General features: G+C 33.0%; 1 protein-coding gene across 5 annotated transcripts; it reads left to right on the forward strand.

Moving 5' to 3' along the window:
- Positions 1–1,262: 1,262 nt before the first annotated feature.
- On the forward strand, positions 1,263–12,289 carry LOC130467984 (monothiol glutaredoxin-S15, mitochondrial). 5 transcript variants are annotated; one of them, XR_008928192.1, is made up of 10 exons: positions 1,263–1,472; positions 1,725–1,769; positions 2,450–3,991; positions 4,084–4,308; positions 4,572–4,627; positions 8,800–8,897; positions 10,880–11,028; positions 11,107–11,238; positions 11,365–11,961; positions 12,043–12,289. XR_008928192.1 is itself a non-coding variant. In XM_056837227.1 (9 exons), the coding sequence occupies exons 5-9, from the start codon at positions 10,909–10,911 to the stop codon at positions 12,053–12,055; spliced, it is 417 nt and encodes a 138-aa protein (XP_056693205.1). In that variant the 5' UTR covers positions 2,616–3,991; positions 4,084–4,308; positions 4,572–4,627; positions 8,800–8,897; positions 10,880–10,908; the 3' UTR covers positions 12,056–12,289. The 5 variants fall into 5 exon arrangements, 4 of the variants coding, with proteins under 4 accessions (XP_056693205.1, XP_056693207.1, XP_056693206.1 ...); XM_056837227.1 differs by lacking the exons at positions 1,263–1,472; positions 1,725–1,769 and having other exon boundaries at positions 2,616–3,991; positions 11,365–11,464; positions 11,910–11,961; XM_056837229.1 differs by lacking the exons at positions 1,263–1,472; positions 1,725–1,769 and having other exon boundaries at positions 2,616–3,991; positions 11,365–11,464; positions 11,913–11,961.
- The last annotated feature ends 3,450 nt before the right edge of the window (positions 12,290–15,739 follow it).

Genomic DNA, 15,739 nt, shown 5'->3' on the forward strand with positions numbered 1-15,739 from the left:
TAAGGTGAACTAAACAGGGCCTTACTGACTTATTTGTAATTCACCCGAGTATTTGCTTATTTTTGTGTACTGCAGGGGTAGTTATGATGTATTTCTGATATATTACATTATGGTTCATGTGTACTCATTTGAATAACCTCTAATACAGGCAAGGTTGAATGAGATAATAACTTCAGGAGCCGACTTCTCACAATAATGGATCACCTGAATATTCGTGAATGGTTGATGGAGCTGGACTTTCTCCTAATGCATTCGGGTACCTACCTAAATTGGTATACATTTGATACCCAATCTGATGGACTTTTGTTTTCCTATTTCACGTCTCTTTCTTAGCTTTATGATAGATATTAAACTGTGTTTTATCGTTCTGTCATTAGAGTTATTAGACTCATTACTGTTAACAAATGTGCTTCGTTGGAAAAATCTAGGAGTTTCCTGATAATGGACTTATTCTTTGTAATTTTTTGTAATTTGCACCTACTGTTTTTTCGTTCTCCCAAGGTTTGTCTGAGCGGAGTTCCCACGCCTTTGGAATATCAGCTTTTAAATATTTTTATGTGTTCTAATTGTGTCTAAGTTAGGACATCTAATATTTGACTGCATATATGTGAAGGGATATCAGAGGAGTTGATTTTTGGAGTAGTTCTAACTGTATTTAAATTAGGAACATCTAATACTCGACTGTATGTATGTGAAATTGTGAAGGGGATACTTGAGGAGATGATTTTGGAAGTATACATGCCAATTTTCTTAATTGCTTCTATGCAACTACTCCTATAAAAGATGAGTAGGATTAAATGATAATGTTATTATGCCTTATATAAGTATTTCCTTTTTTTCAGTAACTCTGATTCTTGGTTGAATGGTACATCAAACTATTTGGTGTATTAACTGAGATATGTTCCATTTTACGAATTACATGGTTCACATAAGAATTAAGTGTCTTGTACTTGGCATATGATATAACTCATGGGATCGTAGCTTAATGTTTAGGAAACGATAGAATGAAGAAGTTGAACACAGGTCAATGTGATGCAGTGTGGCTATGTTTACTTGATATGTGAAAATTCATTAGTTAATTGCATAATATAAATCCCATTCCAGGTTGATTGTGAAGATAATTTTTCATCAACTGCTTGAATCTTTATGTGTATTACTTTTTCATGCATCTGAATCTGATGATAAATTTCTCTTACTCCTTTGGCAGTACCCTGATTGTCTAGGTGGAGTTAACTAAGAAGGTTACCGAACAAGTGAGGCTTCTAGATAAAGATGAAGATGAAAAACTTGCAGAAATAAGTTCCTATGATAGTATGATGTCTTCCCTCCATATGATCAAGCTAAGGCTCTGGGAAAGACCAATATTGATGTTGATCGGATTGCCGCCGGTTACCTTGTGGCAATGAAGGATTCCTTCTTATGTATGCCCGTTGGAGAAAACTGGAAATAGACTTGTATAATGTATGAAAAGCGTAAGTGTTTGCATCCACAAGTTGGCGAATGAAGTTGGTTTATTAGGTTAAGTTATGAGATTTCAATAAGAAAACTTACAAGGATCCAGAAGTCTAGATTCTAGAACTGGAGGTTTAGACATATCCATGTGATATTTTTTCTGGACTTGCCTATAGGTTCTGACTTGTCCGTTTTTACATGTGAACTTTTTTTTGTTTGAAAATGGAAGTTTTTGTTTTATGGAATTACACTGACATCTAATCATCTTGCAGGAGATATGATATTACTCAAATTCTTGATGTATACGACTCTTGCAAGTAAGTATTCCAGTTGTAAACTTTGTCACCTGTTAGAACTTAGAACTAGGCCTTTGAAGATGTAATCAGTAATTCAGTAAACATCAAAATTTTAGGGTTTCTGATCTTGTCAAAGACAACTTGATTAAGAGGTCTAATAACTTAATTTGTTTTTGTTTGCATTTTAGTAATTTAGAGATCTAGGGTCAGTGTTTTGACCATGGTGATCACCAGAGGTTTTTTAAGGTGTTATTGCAGAACATTATTGGTTAATAATGAAGTTCTTGTATGACCTAGGTTTGTGCTTGTTGTTCTTGTATGAAATGGTGATAGTTTAAGAAATACTCCGTCTCTGTCTGTAATCGATATTCATGTTCTAACGTTATATTTTTTTATTTTTTGTGGGATTTCCATAACGTATGTTGAACTAACAATGTGACAACTTAACTTGGAATTTGACTCTCTTGCACGTGTGGCAGTAGATTAGTGAATGTTATAGGCATAGAAGAAAATTGAGCATAGGTGATTCAATCTTGAAAAGGAGAAAAGAATGTCAATGAACTAAATCCAAAAAAAACAATTGACAATCTTAGCAATGGTCGTCGGCTCTTTTCTCATGTTAGATCGTTTTAGATGTTGTTTGAATATTTCTTTTTAATTTATTTTGTCGGTTCTAATTTGGGCGAGCCATCAATTTCTAGGGTTATTTGAAAATGAAGCACCTTGATGGTGTTTTCCTTGACAATGAAGTCATCAACGACATCTGCAGGCGCTCACTTGACATTGAGTGTCCCGCTTACACAAACCTTACATGTCTCATATCTTAGGTAAATTGTTGGCTTATTGCTAATATTTTGAATGTCAGCACATATTTTGATGAAGACAATATTTTGTTAATTACTCCTGTTATTTTTATTTTTCTATAATCTGAATTTTGTTCGATCTAAGTTCTTATTTAGGAGTAATAATAATTTGGTTTGAGGATGACCAACTTATTGAGTATTCAAGAAGTATTGATTACCTTACAGTTGCACTCGTATCGTTAAGGTAATACTGTGATATTGCGAAATTTAAAGTATACTTTAGCATTGAAAATGTAGAATGATTTGTCAGCTTAGAAGAACAACAGTTTCTAGAATGACACTTATTTAGAATAAGATGGAGCAGTATACTATGTATAAGTGTAAGAATTTTAAGCGAATGAATCTATGCATGAGAACTTTTGAGAGTTAATAATTACCAAGGTATAAAAAACAATTGATTGTTAGCCTTTTGAAATTAATTGTTACAGTGTGTTGATTCTATTTTTGTATCTTTCATCTTGATACTCTGATGGAAAGAGTGGGTATTGATATATTTTCATTACCCTCCTGCATCCTTTTTTTATTTTTGCCTTTGTTTTTGGGAAGAACAAATAGTTCATGCTGATATCTCCCTTTTTCTCTTTTCTGTTATGGCAAGCCCTTGGTTTCCTAGATGAGCTTGTAATTGGATCTGAATTTCAGTGAATTAAGCTAGGGCCTTTGTATCAGTCACCCTCAAATCACCTCCTTCAACATTCATTTTCTGAATAAGAAATTCCTTTCTTTGCATCACACAATACATTTTTTATTTTTCACCCTGTTATATCGGTGTCCTTCACATTCTTCACCAAATCTTTAAATTTAGGAGATATACAAATTATACATGGCGGATTAAAAAATTTAGATGGTCTTTTATTGATGCTCGTAGGATAGACTTTAATCATAACTGTGCGAGAGAGAGGTTTTGAGTACCTGCAAGCTATTGCTGAAACAAATCAGTTTTCTGTTGACTGTCTGAAACTGCTTGGTCGCTGGATAGACTGCATTTCAATAAATGACACAGGTGGGGAGAAGGTACCCGTGATTAGGTTTATTATCCTAAATTTATATTTTTAGCTGTACATGATTGGTTTTTCTCATTTTTATGCCATTTGTCAAGTCGTGAAATGTGATTTACACTTATCAGGCTTCTGTTCAATTATGCTTGCTTGTGTTGCTTCCTCTTTATCTTGGTTTGTTGTATGCTTGCTTCCTCTTGGTCTGAAGCTAAACATGTTGTTTCGCTTGTAATGATTGAATCTGCCATTTATCAGTGTTCCTTATCTCCCGTTTGCATATTGATTTATTGGTTAGAAAGCCATTCTACTACAGATTTGAAGCCATGGAAAATTTTGCTATTTTGGTGACTATTTGTCGGACAACATTTTCCGTTTTACCAAAGTATGAACTTCTCTACTCATTGGGAATCTTCCATGGAATGATCCTCTTAATTTATGCAAACTTTTTATTTTATTATTTATTTTTTATTCTAGGCTAACTCAGAGGTGTCTGCTGTACTTGGACATATTCCCTCGGCTGTCGGTTACCAACCTACCTTGGCTCCCGATCTTGGAGGTCTACAAGAGCATATTACAAAGACCAAGAAGGGATCTATTACGTCTGTCCAGGCTATCTATATGCGTGTTGATTATTTGACAGATCCTGCTCCTGCTACAACTTCTGCTCACTTGGATGCCACTACTGTGTTATCCCGATAGGTAACTTGAGGAGCTTATTTGATATTTGTAAAAAAAACTTAGATAACAGGATTTGTCATACTAGGTTCTTGTTTGTGTGTCTTTTAAACAGTATGTACCTTGTGTGGAGGATCATTTTTTAATATAACTCAAATCTCTCGCTCTTTCTATGTCCTGAAATAACTCAAAACTCAAGTCACTATCACAATTCTCATTATTATTTGTCTTGCATGCACATCATACACAAGGGAAGTGTCCTAAGCATAGAGATTTCATGTTTTCAGGGCATTTCTAGCTGCTAAATTGGTATCTGCAGCACCTAAAAAGAAGTAAAGAGTTGGTTTGTTCTCTTCCCTATTCATGTCCTGAATTGTTTTCAAGCTTTTATATTCCTTGTATTTGTATTGAATTTGTATCAGTTGTGCATATGGAATTTGTATCAGTTGTGCATATGGAATTTGTCTCACTTGTTAGTTTTTACCTATGACAGGAAAAAGAGAAAAGCATTTGACACGTCATCAGTTTAAAAAATCTGACAGACGAGCTTTTGTTCCATGCATCAAGTGCAAAGAGAAACAGTACTATGTGCGCGCGATATATCAGACAATGGTAAGAAGCTACTGCAATGCGTTGTGCGTTTTACTGTACTTACGAACTTGATTATTGTACAACTGTTTCTTAAACTGAGGTGTTTTCTTCGACGAGTAGGTACCCTCAAGCTTCTGAACTGGAACTTGCACAAGCCTGTCTCTTTTGTCGAAAAAATTGTAATTGTAATTGTAATTGTAATGAATGTCTACTCTCAATGAATTCAATTGAGGTGAGTGTTTTGGCTATGTGAACTTTCCTTGGAATTTCGACATTTTAAGTGAAATTGCATATTGTCATTTATATTGATTTTCATCATATTTGTACGAACAAACATCAAATGGATAAAATCTTGACCAATATCTGTTATTTTAAGCTCATGGATTCTTCATTAAAGTTAATTGTGTAGAAAGTGAACAATCCCTTGCCATATACATTGTATTTATAATAAGTTGCAAACTCCAATATTGACCTTTTCTCTCTTGGTTGAACAATTGCTAATCAATTAATCATACATGACTCCACCTGACGTAATCTTCTTGCTAACAACACAATCCTTACCTTTCATATAGTATGCGGTTACCAATTGCAATATGTTAAATTGTGAATATTACATCATGAGCGTGGACTTTCTTTCTACGAGAATTGTCACTGATCATGTTCATTGCTTTAGCTATTTTTCCGCATGAAATTTTCAACATACAGAAGTGGTTTTCCATGAGCTGAGGTTTCTTCCATTTGGCCATTTGTTTGTCTACAACTCTTACTGATCGATTTCACTTGGAGTCTTTTATAGATCACATCTTTGCTTTTCTGGTCAATTGATGATTTACTAATTTGTACTTTGATCCTAACATATATGCGTATATTTTTGTAATCTTAAACTTGTTTGGTCCAAATGTCCAATCAATTGTTACATAGTTGAATACACATAATGATGCTTTAGAATGGCTTACAATGATCGAGAAGCTAAATCGGAAAGAACGGCCAACCATAGAACTGCGAGGTTTTTTTTGCAAATAGATACATCAGATATACATTGTGGGTTTTTGTTCCAAACCTTCAACCTTGGCTACTTGATGATTGGAAGTATCTAGGAAACTTGGGTGCTTGATCATGTTATCTTGTCTCTCGTCATAGAGTAACTGGTACAGTACTTGAGAAGCCAAGTTGGGGCGAGTAATAGAGTGAGGAGAAGAGTAATAAACTATTAGTTAATTAGTACTATGTATTTTATTTTATTATAGTATAAGGTTAAGATAATATATGATTATTGTCAATTTTAGGTATGTGAAGGACCACCACATTGTCTTTTATTTTTCTTGTACCTTGTTAAAAATAGTGATATTGGCTAGTTATTTTTGGAGTGAGGTAGGGACTGTATACGACTGCTGGATACAAGTGAGGTCTTTTATTTCACTCTGCACCCTTCTTTTGTGTCGTTGGTCGATTCCCATCACGTTATGTGTGATCAATTTGCACGTATTTTTCTTTGGTCTTGTCAAATTTGTTGTTTTCAGGTCTAATTCCCTTTAATACTTGGTTCTTTTTTCTCGTTCAAGATCAAGGTCTTAATGTTTTGTGCCTTGAGGAAATGGAATGGCCTTTTATTTTTAGTATTTCCATCCCATGATTGCTTTGGCTTAGAAATTTGTATTGGCTACCCGTGCATGAAAATGTTGTGGCTTGTCTTGGCCATCAACAATCTCGTTGGCATATAAGCCATCATTTATATTGAAGAAATGATTTTCGGTATTACTTTGGAGGTTGGGAGAGTGAACGTGTGGCATTATATTTTGTTTTGGTCTTTCCTTTACATGTCTTTCCTTTCTATATTTTCTTTTTCATTTTCATGAGTATTGATTTAAGAAAATGGCATCTCTTGCTCGGAGATCAAGTAGAAAACCTTGAAAGAAAGTATAATATATATGGAAAAGGTCACCTCTCTCAAACCATTGGAACCAGTAAAAGTTGTCTTTTTCATTATGCTCAAATTACAGGGATTAAATATTACAGGGGAGTACTTGATCAATAATGCAAAGAACAAATGAGCAATAAGTGAAGAGATGTTATAATCGGTACATATACTGGAAAATAATGGAAATGCTTATTTCTGCTTAAAGAATGTCCCTCTGTTTCCCTTGCTAACCACTTAAAAATCAGAATACTCCCTATGGGCATAGTTACTAATTGTCGTATAAGCTTTAATTTAGGCATGGGAAATGCCTATTCTTAAGATTACGAAAAATATTGGATTTTCTCTTTGTATAAGCACGAGTTCTGTGCTTAGTTGAGTAGAGTGTGTGTGTGGGGGGGGGACCCTCAATTATCACAACTACTCCCTCCGTTTCTTTTTATTTGTTACGTATTCCTTTTATGGTGTTTCACAATGTTTGTTACATGGGGGAATCTTTCCTTTTATAAACTTATTATACCATCATTTTTTGTGCCACCTTTTAATTTTAATTGGTCTAATTTTTTCAACTCATTAAATTTCTTTACAATTTCCCAAATATGTTAAGTTAACATCTTTGTGCTTTTCCATTATTGGTTCATTTTAATAGTAAAACAATCCTATTGGTTGTTACAATGATTAGTGGATTGATGTATTATTTGAGTTTATTTTTTTAATAAAAAATAAAAAGAATCTTTATTATATGTTAAAAAACGTGCAAAAGTCCAAACGTAACAAACAAAATGGAACAGAGGGAGTATCAGATTTACGGGTCATGATGGTGATATTATAGCCTTTGTTAAGAGTTATCATATTAAGAAGTTCATGAGATTATGATCTTTGTTGTAGAAAAATTCACATTATGAGTTCATTTCGATGTTGTTGTAGTATAAGTAGCCCTTTCTTTTTCATGTTGGATATTTGATTTAATATGAGTTGTTCTTCATTATTTTAGGAACTTTATCGCCTGCATTTACATCAGGAGATGGGTTCGTTTTCTATCAAATTGATGCTGCAATCATTACTACAATAATATTTGATGTTCAATGGAGCAGCTCATCAAAAAACTAATATCCAACTGTTTACATGGATCCCTGGTTGTGCTAATATTGCTAAAGAATGAGCCTTTTAGTCTTTATTTCCATAATTTCTTGAAAATCTAGAAAAAAAACTTACATTTGTTCGCTACACTTGAAATCAAACTGTTGTACCATGTTTTATAGTGACACTGCCATATGATTTACCTAAGTTCCACACTGTTCTACGTGTCATAAGTACTGTCTGGTTGTAGACTGAGTCATGGTAGTTGTATCTTGATATCTGACAAAACATGAACATGCCTCACTGTGATATATGATCTATTTCCCCCTACCCCCTACCCCCTTGCTTTTTCTGTATGCTTATAAAGGTTGTTATATGGCTAGAAATTCCCTCTCATTTGAAAGGGAAGTTGTCTTTGTAGAAAATGAAACCCAAAACATGTTCGGTGTATCTGTTCATTGCTGATATGATTTTATGCAGTGTTAATGCAGTGTCTAACATTCAAGAAGATTAATGTTTCCATTTTTGCTCTGGCTTGACAAAAACCATTTTTTTTTTGTAAAACCTAGGAAGGATTTTCAGGTTGTAGCTAAAAAAAAGTATATACTGAAACGATATAAACTTCAGTAATTTACTTTGAATTGGATATTTTATGAGCTTCCAAGCAACTATGATACAGTTATAACTTTCTCATTTAGGATTATGACAAAAATGATTGGTGGACTCTTATATTCAGTATTATGTGTACTTTTTAGGGTATAATGTCGGTTTAATGTTTGATTACATCAATTATTGAGGAGTTTATGCATTTTTGTCAAATTTATGCTTATAATTGTAATATTTGATGTTTAAATGTGATTTTTGGGTAATATTTGAAAGATTTATCATTTGGGTAAAACTAATCAGCAATGGTTGTTGGGCTTATGCAGGTTATATATGATAAATTGACTGGAAGGAGCATAGAGTTTGGATTTTTGACCATGTCTTCAGTTGAAGAAGTAGAAGCAGCTGCTCAGCAAGTGGATATGTAAATTCTTTAACTATTTAAACTCCAGTTTTCTGATTGTTTGTTCCAGTTAATTCATGTTATAACTAATATGCATATTGGTTTGAAATTAATTGTTTGGACACGGTGGAGTTTCATAGCTGAAATGAGGTAGTTATGTATTCCCGTTGATAGTGTATTTTGAACTAATGATGTGATAACCAAGTATGTGAGGAGGAAATATATCATTTTATTTGAAATATGAGATAATTACTTTCCCTCATGTGAACAATTTATGATAGTATTCTTTGTTTTATGGAACCATGTATAATTGGAATTGGTGGTTTTTATTAGAACTTGAAGAAAGTAAGTTTAAGGCTTAACAGTTTCAGATAGGGTCTTAAAGATACGATGAGTTCATATAAGGTTTGATTAGGGTTGGTCTTTTCACTTGGATCCCCCCTTGTGTGAACTTCTTTGTTCCTATTTTATACTTAAGTAATTTCAACTTTTTTATTTTTATTCCAAACTAATTCAAGCATGTTTGCTGTGGGTTGAATTTCTTTTAGTTTTGAGCTCAATTTGAGTACAAATCTTATATAACATACTGCTTTTGATGTGGCAGTGTGGAATGTAGGTATTATAGGTTTTGCTATCGTCTCTTTGTTTATGTTTACGTGGGATTTCTATTTTTTTTATTGAATTGCCGGATTAGCCAGAAAATATGATTTCTACTTGATGGTTTGGTTTTATTGTTACATTTGTGTGGGAGGGGTGTACTTTTAATACTCCCTCTACTTTTTATTTTTAGGCAATGGTGGGGTGTTGTTGGTATCATTTTCTTGATTTGGTATGTACAATTTCTGAATCAATGATCATTTTTTTTTCTCCTGGTCGAGGAAATAAATTTTGCTGTAGTGCTCATTGTATTTTATCATTATTTGAGTTTTATGCCTTTGCCTAACTCTTTACTTATTTATCGAACTTGTAAGTTCCAGATAGCTTTTTCTAGCCCTATATTTAATAACGGTGTTGTGGCTTGCTTAGCATCTGAAAAAATTACTGAAGGATGAAGTTATTGGCTAGGCTAGGATTTCTGCGGAGGTTTGAAAATCGGTGGTGGTTTTGTTGCTATTTAGAGATAGGGTGACCACACCGGTTTGGCTCATTGTTTCCCTTGGCTACTAATCTACTAAATGTTTATGTTTGAGTTCCAGAAAGTGCATTGGGTAGTTTATGAAATCTACTTTTCGTGTTCTAAAACATGCAAGTTTAGTGACTCTACTAAAGGCTTTAATAAGTCGTTAGGTACGTCACACTTTATTTTGTTATGAAGATACCATCTACTGAACTAGGAGAGTAGAAGTGGTCGAACAAATTTTCTTGGATATAAGAAAGATCTGCAATTACATAGTATCACTCAGATGGACAGTAATTAGTGCCATCACAGTAGTGTTCACTTAGATATATGGATATTGAGAAGAATTTCAGGAGCAACCTAGTTTGCGTTCAGCCATCACGCTGTAAAATGTTCTTCAGCTAAATGTTAAGATGAAAAGGCAGACATCTGTAGGTGGTCTGAGAACCTGAACCATGAGTGTATTAGGGCCAGCTAGAGAAATAAATCACTGCAAGGCCGGCTTTGACGTACTACAGTTTATGACTATAAATTGAACAAGCATAATCAAGAGGAAACGTTCAATAATAGCACTTTTTTGATATTAAACTGCTAGCTGAACTCTGGACTTAACATCCCTAAATGCAGTTATCAATGTTTAATACTTCGTATCAGATAAGGCTTGGGACTCAGGAGTCAGGTTTCATGAGACTATCATTAAGGAGTTTAGTTTCCGTCTTGGGGTTATTTTATTTTTTCATTATCATGACTTACATTATTTGAGATGGTGACCTGTCCTTGAATTCCCTGACTGCTCAATTATAAGTACTATGTACTGGCCATACCATGTGAAAATGACATTTTATATTTGTAGTTTTATCTCATAATTTTGATTTCTGACTTGCAGGAGCGCACGAGTTTGCAAGAGTAATATATATGGCAAGGTGGATTGGCAGACATCGTAGTCCGATTGGGTATATTTTCGACAATGAGAAATATGTCTATATTTCTACCCTTCTTAGGGGAGGGGGCTTTGCTAAATTTCATATTATTCAGGTACAAGTTTTTTCAGTTCACGTCTCAGGTTTTAGTTTGACTTGTGAGATTTATTCCCTGATGGTTCTTTTGTAATAGGTATCTGGGTTGTCCTACCAAAATGCAATGAAATACTCAACTACTCCCTCCAACGATCCTGACACACATGAGTATTTCAGGTCAACCAGTAAGGCTAAGAGTGATCTTTCTGTCAAAGATATTGTTGAGCAGGTGATGTTTTTTCTTTATCCATGGTTCTTTATATACTGACTTTGGCGCATATGCCCTTCTCTTTAGCTCGAGATTGTATCTTTTTGCTTATGAATCTTATGGTGAATTCAATCTTGGTATCTTCAGGACGTGAAGAACAATCCGGTTATGATGTATATAAAGTGGATTCCCGAAATGCATATATGCGGTTTCAGTGCTCTTGCAGTGAGGGTACTGAAGGAGTATCGTAAGTTTTTTCAGTTTTAGTTGATTATTTGACTTTATCTGTTAGCAATTTGAGGCTCTTTCAAATGTTGGTAGAAACTTTTATAAGGTTAAGTTATCAACACAGCTGAGAACTATTTATACGTGTGGGATAGACATTGAGTAAAATACCCCCTTCCTCATATATGGATTAGAGATGATGGATTGGTGATGAAGCTACCCTGACCAAGCTAAGTATTGACTGAGTTTTGGATATTCTCTAAAAATTCTTGGCTTGAATTGTCCCATGTCATCAGGTATAAGCTGAGATTTCGATTGTTCTGCCAAAATTTATGTGGGATCCTGTCGTGGTGTGATGTATTTGTAAATTTCTATTATTACATCTCTTTATGATTCTTAATTTCTCAGTCTTTTCTCACATGTATGGTCATTATATAGCTTTTTATGTTGGCCTCTTCATGTGTCAGTAGTAACATTTGAGAGATTGAAGAAACATCAAAAAGGGAGATTAGTGCACGGGTATGCATAATCATATTTTTTTGCCTAGATTTTTCTCAAGTAGTCAAAAGTTTGTGCTAATTCCATGTCTTTCTGATACAGGCATCGACAGTGAAATTTCCTTGATATCTTAATCTTGTTGCATCCTCCATATCAAGCAGAATCATGGTGGAAGTTAAAAGTTGAATGTTATTTTGTTGTTAAAATCTCTCCTCTCTGTAATGCTTCGATTGGTTTAGGTTGAAATGAGTTTGTCTAAATAAATTAAGATTGATGTTTATCAAGTAGTAAAATAAAATTATATATCCTACCTTTTATCGGATATAATATAAGTAATATATTTTTCAAATGGCAAAAATTAAAGATTGACAAAGTGTATTTATTTTATTATTTAATAGGTATTAATTTTTGAGGTTGTAATTGTTATGTGGCCATTACTATTTTGTGGGAGGTGGATGAATTTTATGTTTATTCTAGTTTTTATAATACTTTGTACTACCTCCGTTGCATAAAGATCTTTACGGTTAATATTTGCACAAATATTAAGGAAAAAGTAGCAAAGTTGGTTGAATATAATAAATATAGATAAAGTAAGAGAAATGTGTAAAAAGGTGGGTGGGTGTAAGAAAAAAAAATGAATAAAGTAAGAGAAAGTGAGTGAAAAATTGTAAATATTGTGGGGTAAGAAGGGTAAGGTTGTAAATTTTTATGTCCAAAAATATAATAAAACAAAGTGTAAAGAACATTGTGAAACGGACTAAAATGGAAAGCGTAAAGAACATTTTGAAACGGAGGTAGTATGAGTTATAAATTGTATGGTTTAATTTTTTTGTCAGAAATTTCTTGTTATAAATATAAATACACTCTAATACAATATACATTTTTTTGGTGTAAAACACTCTAATATAAGTTAATTGTATACTAATAATATTTTTTCCTGTTTTCTAAATATTTTCGCCTAACTTTGAACAATAGTTTGGAAATAGTCAATCATTATATTTTTGTCATTTAAGTTTTCTTTTTAAAGTATTTAATTTTTTATTTATTCATATTGACTTAAATAGTCCTCATATTAATTGTAGAGTACATTAGTGTCGAGATTATTTTTTCCAATTCAATTAATTTTATTGATTTTCAATATGCTAACTTTCCTAAAATAATCGGTGAATGAGAGGTGGGGATTGGGGTTTTAATGCTCTCATGTTTACCATCTATCTGCTTTAATAATTAGTAATTAATAATTACTACCTCCGTTTCTGAAAGTTCTTTACACTTTGGAAAATGTGCCCAAAGTATAAAAACTTTGACCGTAAATTCTCACTATTATATACATCAAAATATTACATGTAAGATCTTGTCAGATTGGTCTTGGTATGTATTTTCACAATATCAAATTTTTATAATTTTTTCACATACGAAATTGGATATATTAGTAGTTAAATATTGCATTGGAGTTTGTGCAAATAGTAACTGTAAAGATCTTTTTGAAACGGAGGAAGTAGTAATTACTAAGGCTGCGTTCTATTCACCTGATTTCCACTTATTTTTCCTGAACTTATCTTATCTGAACTTAACTGAACTTATCTTATCTGAACTTATCTGAACTTATTAAAACTTATCAAAACTTATTTTAGTTATAAATTGTACTTGGTCAACCCTTGTTTTTTCTGAACTTATCTTATCTGAACTTATCTGAACTTAACTGAACTTATCTTAACTTATCTGAACTTATTTTTCCTGAAATAAGTGGAAATAAAGTGAACAGAACCTTATTTCCACTTATTTCAGGAAAAATAAGTTCAATTAAGTTCAGATAAGATAAGTTCAGGAAAAACAAGGGTTGACCAAGTACAACTTATAACTAAAATAAGTTTTGATAAGTTTTAATAAGTTCAGATAAGTTCAGTTAAGTTCAGATAAGTAAAAATCAGGTGAATAGAACGCACCCTAAGTCATATCAACCTGGTAAAGGTCCGCGACTGGTCACCCTATTCTTTATAACAATCTGGTCCATTTTTCAACTGAAGTCTACAAACCCTGTCCCAGTGAAAGTTTGGGACCGGCCTCCACATTCTTTGTAGCGACCCATAATACCTAGGTCTATTTAATAATTTTCAACCTATACTCCGATCTTGAATCGACAAGAGTCTATAAAACCCGACCCACCGTGAGTTCATATACATATCCGGCCTGCATCCTTCCAATCATCACCTAAACCACGTAGTTCGAAGCTGTTAGAATAACTACCCTGTTCATGTTCATGTTCATATTCATTTAACTTATACGAGCTCGAGCCCGAGTCCGAGCTTTCAACCGAGCTCAAAAATCTGTTCAAGCTCCGTTAGTTTAAAAGATTTTGTTTTCGCGAACGACTAATTTAGCTTTTTTTCATGAACGAGCTTTCATAAAAGAGCTTTAGAGTTTAACCACTTGAAATCTAACAAATTATAATCACATCTAATAATAAAGATTTAATTACATTACTTATTTGATAAACAAACTATAATTTAAATTAACAATCCCGAATGATATTATAAAAACTTAAATTATGTCTTACAAAATACTCAACTCTTCAAGTGACATCATAGTTCCTGAATAACTTTATAGCTATGTCCCTGACGTCTTATAATCTGGAGAGTAATTAAAAGGACGTTTTGAATGTCTGTGAACTTTTTGAAGAAAATAAGAGTATAAGATACGAACAATATAACTATATATACTTCGTATAAGATTTGATTCCCTCCAGTTTTCAAACATGATTTAGAAAGAGTCAAAGAGCACTAATTTAGCAAATATATTTTATTTAAAAACATTTTTATTCTATTATAGATGTCAAAAATAAAAAAACATGATTTTTATCTATATTTTAAAAACGTATATATGGTAACATATGATCTACATAACATAACTAGACGAGCTGAGTTGTTCATGAACTTAAATGAACGAGCTTACCTATGTTCATGTTCAAGCTCGTTTATTAAGCGAGCTTCAAAAGTTGTTCAAGCTCAGCTAGATCGTTTAATAAATGAACAAACATGAACGAGCTTTAAACGAGCCCGAACCCGAGTAGTTTATTGACCGGCTCGGCTCATTTACACCCCTAATTGTAACTACAAAATATTTAACCAGAATAAGGATTCGAATAAAATTAAAATAACAATCCTTATTATACTCGAATAAAATCAAGAATCCTTATTATTAACGGATTCGAGAAAAATTAAAATAGACAATAATTAATTAAATAGCCTAAAAAGTAAAAACAAAATTAAACCAGCAATGTGTTTTTCTAAACAAATGAATTCGATCAAGTTATATACTGATTGAACACCATAAGAGATATTCTAATCGTACTAAAGTATGTATAATGAATTCGATCAAGTTATATACTGATTGAAGACCATAAGAGATCTTCTAATCGTACTAAAGTATGTATGTAACCTAGAACCAGAACCAGCATCATATTCATATTCATATTCATGTCTAGCTAGCTTCTTAAACTCTATAGCAGATTTGTGATAATTTAAGGAATATAGGTTAGATAGTAATTTACCGTCACTATAGAGGATGGAAGTGGTGGAATTTCCATTATGAATTTGAAATTTACCTGTGTGCGATTTTATAAAATTAGGGTTCTTGATTTCATCACGCCAACTCTTACAAACGCACTGATGACGGAACAGGGGTTCAACCTGTGTCCTTTGGAGTATGTTAGATTCGATCTCTAATGGAAGCCGCCTTGATTTGTCCGCCATTATTATCAAATTTTTGCGCACAATTTTGTTATGGACTGCCAATGTGT

Source organism: Spinacia oleracea, chromosome 2 (genome assembly GCF_020520425.1).
Source record: "Spinacia oleracea cultivar Varoflay chromosome 2, BTI_SOV_V1, whole genome shotgun sequence".
NCBI lineage: Eukaryota > Viridiplantae > Streptophyta > Magnoliopsida > Caryophyllales > Amaranthaceae > Spinacia > Spinacia oleracea.

Coding starts and splice junctions, on each gene's coding strand:
- LOC130467984 (XM_056837227.1), top strand. CDS start 10,909: ATGGCAAGGTGGATTGGCAGACATCGTAGTCCGATTGGGTATATTTTC. Junction 11,029..11,106: donor CTAAATTTCATATTATTCAG/GTACAAGTTTTT, acceptor CTTTTGTAATAG/GTATCTGGGTTGTCCTACCA. Junction 11,239..11,364: donor TCAAAGATATTGTTGAGCAG/GTGATGTTTTTT, acceptor TGGTATCTTCAG/GACGTGAAGAACAATCCGGT.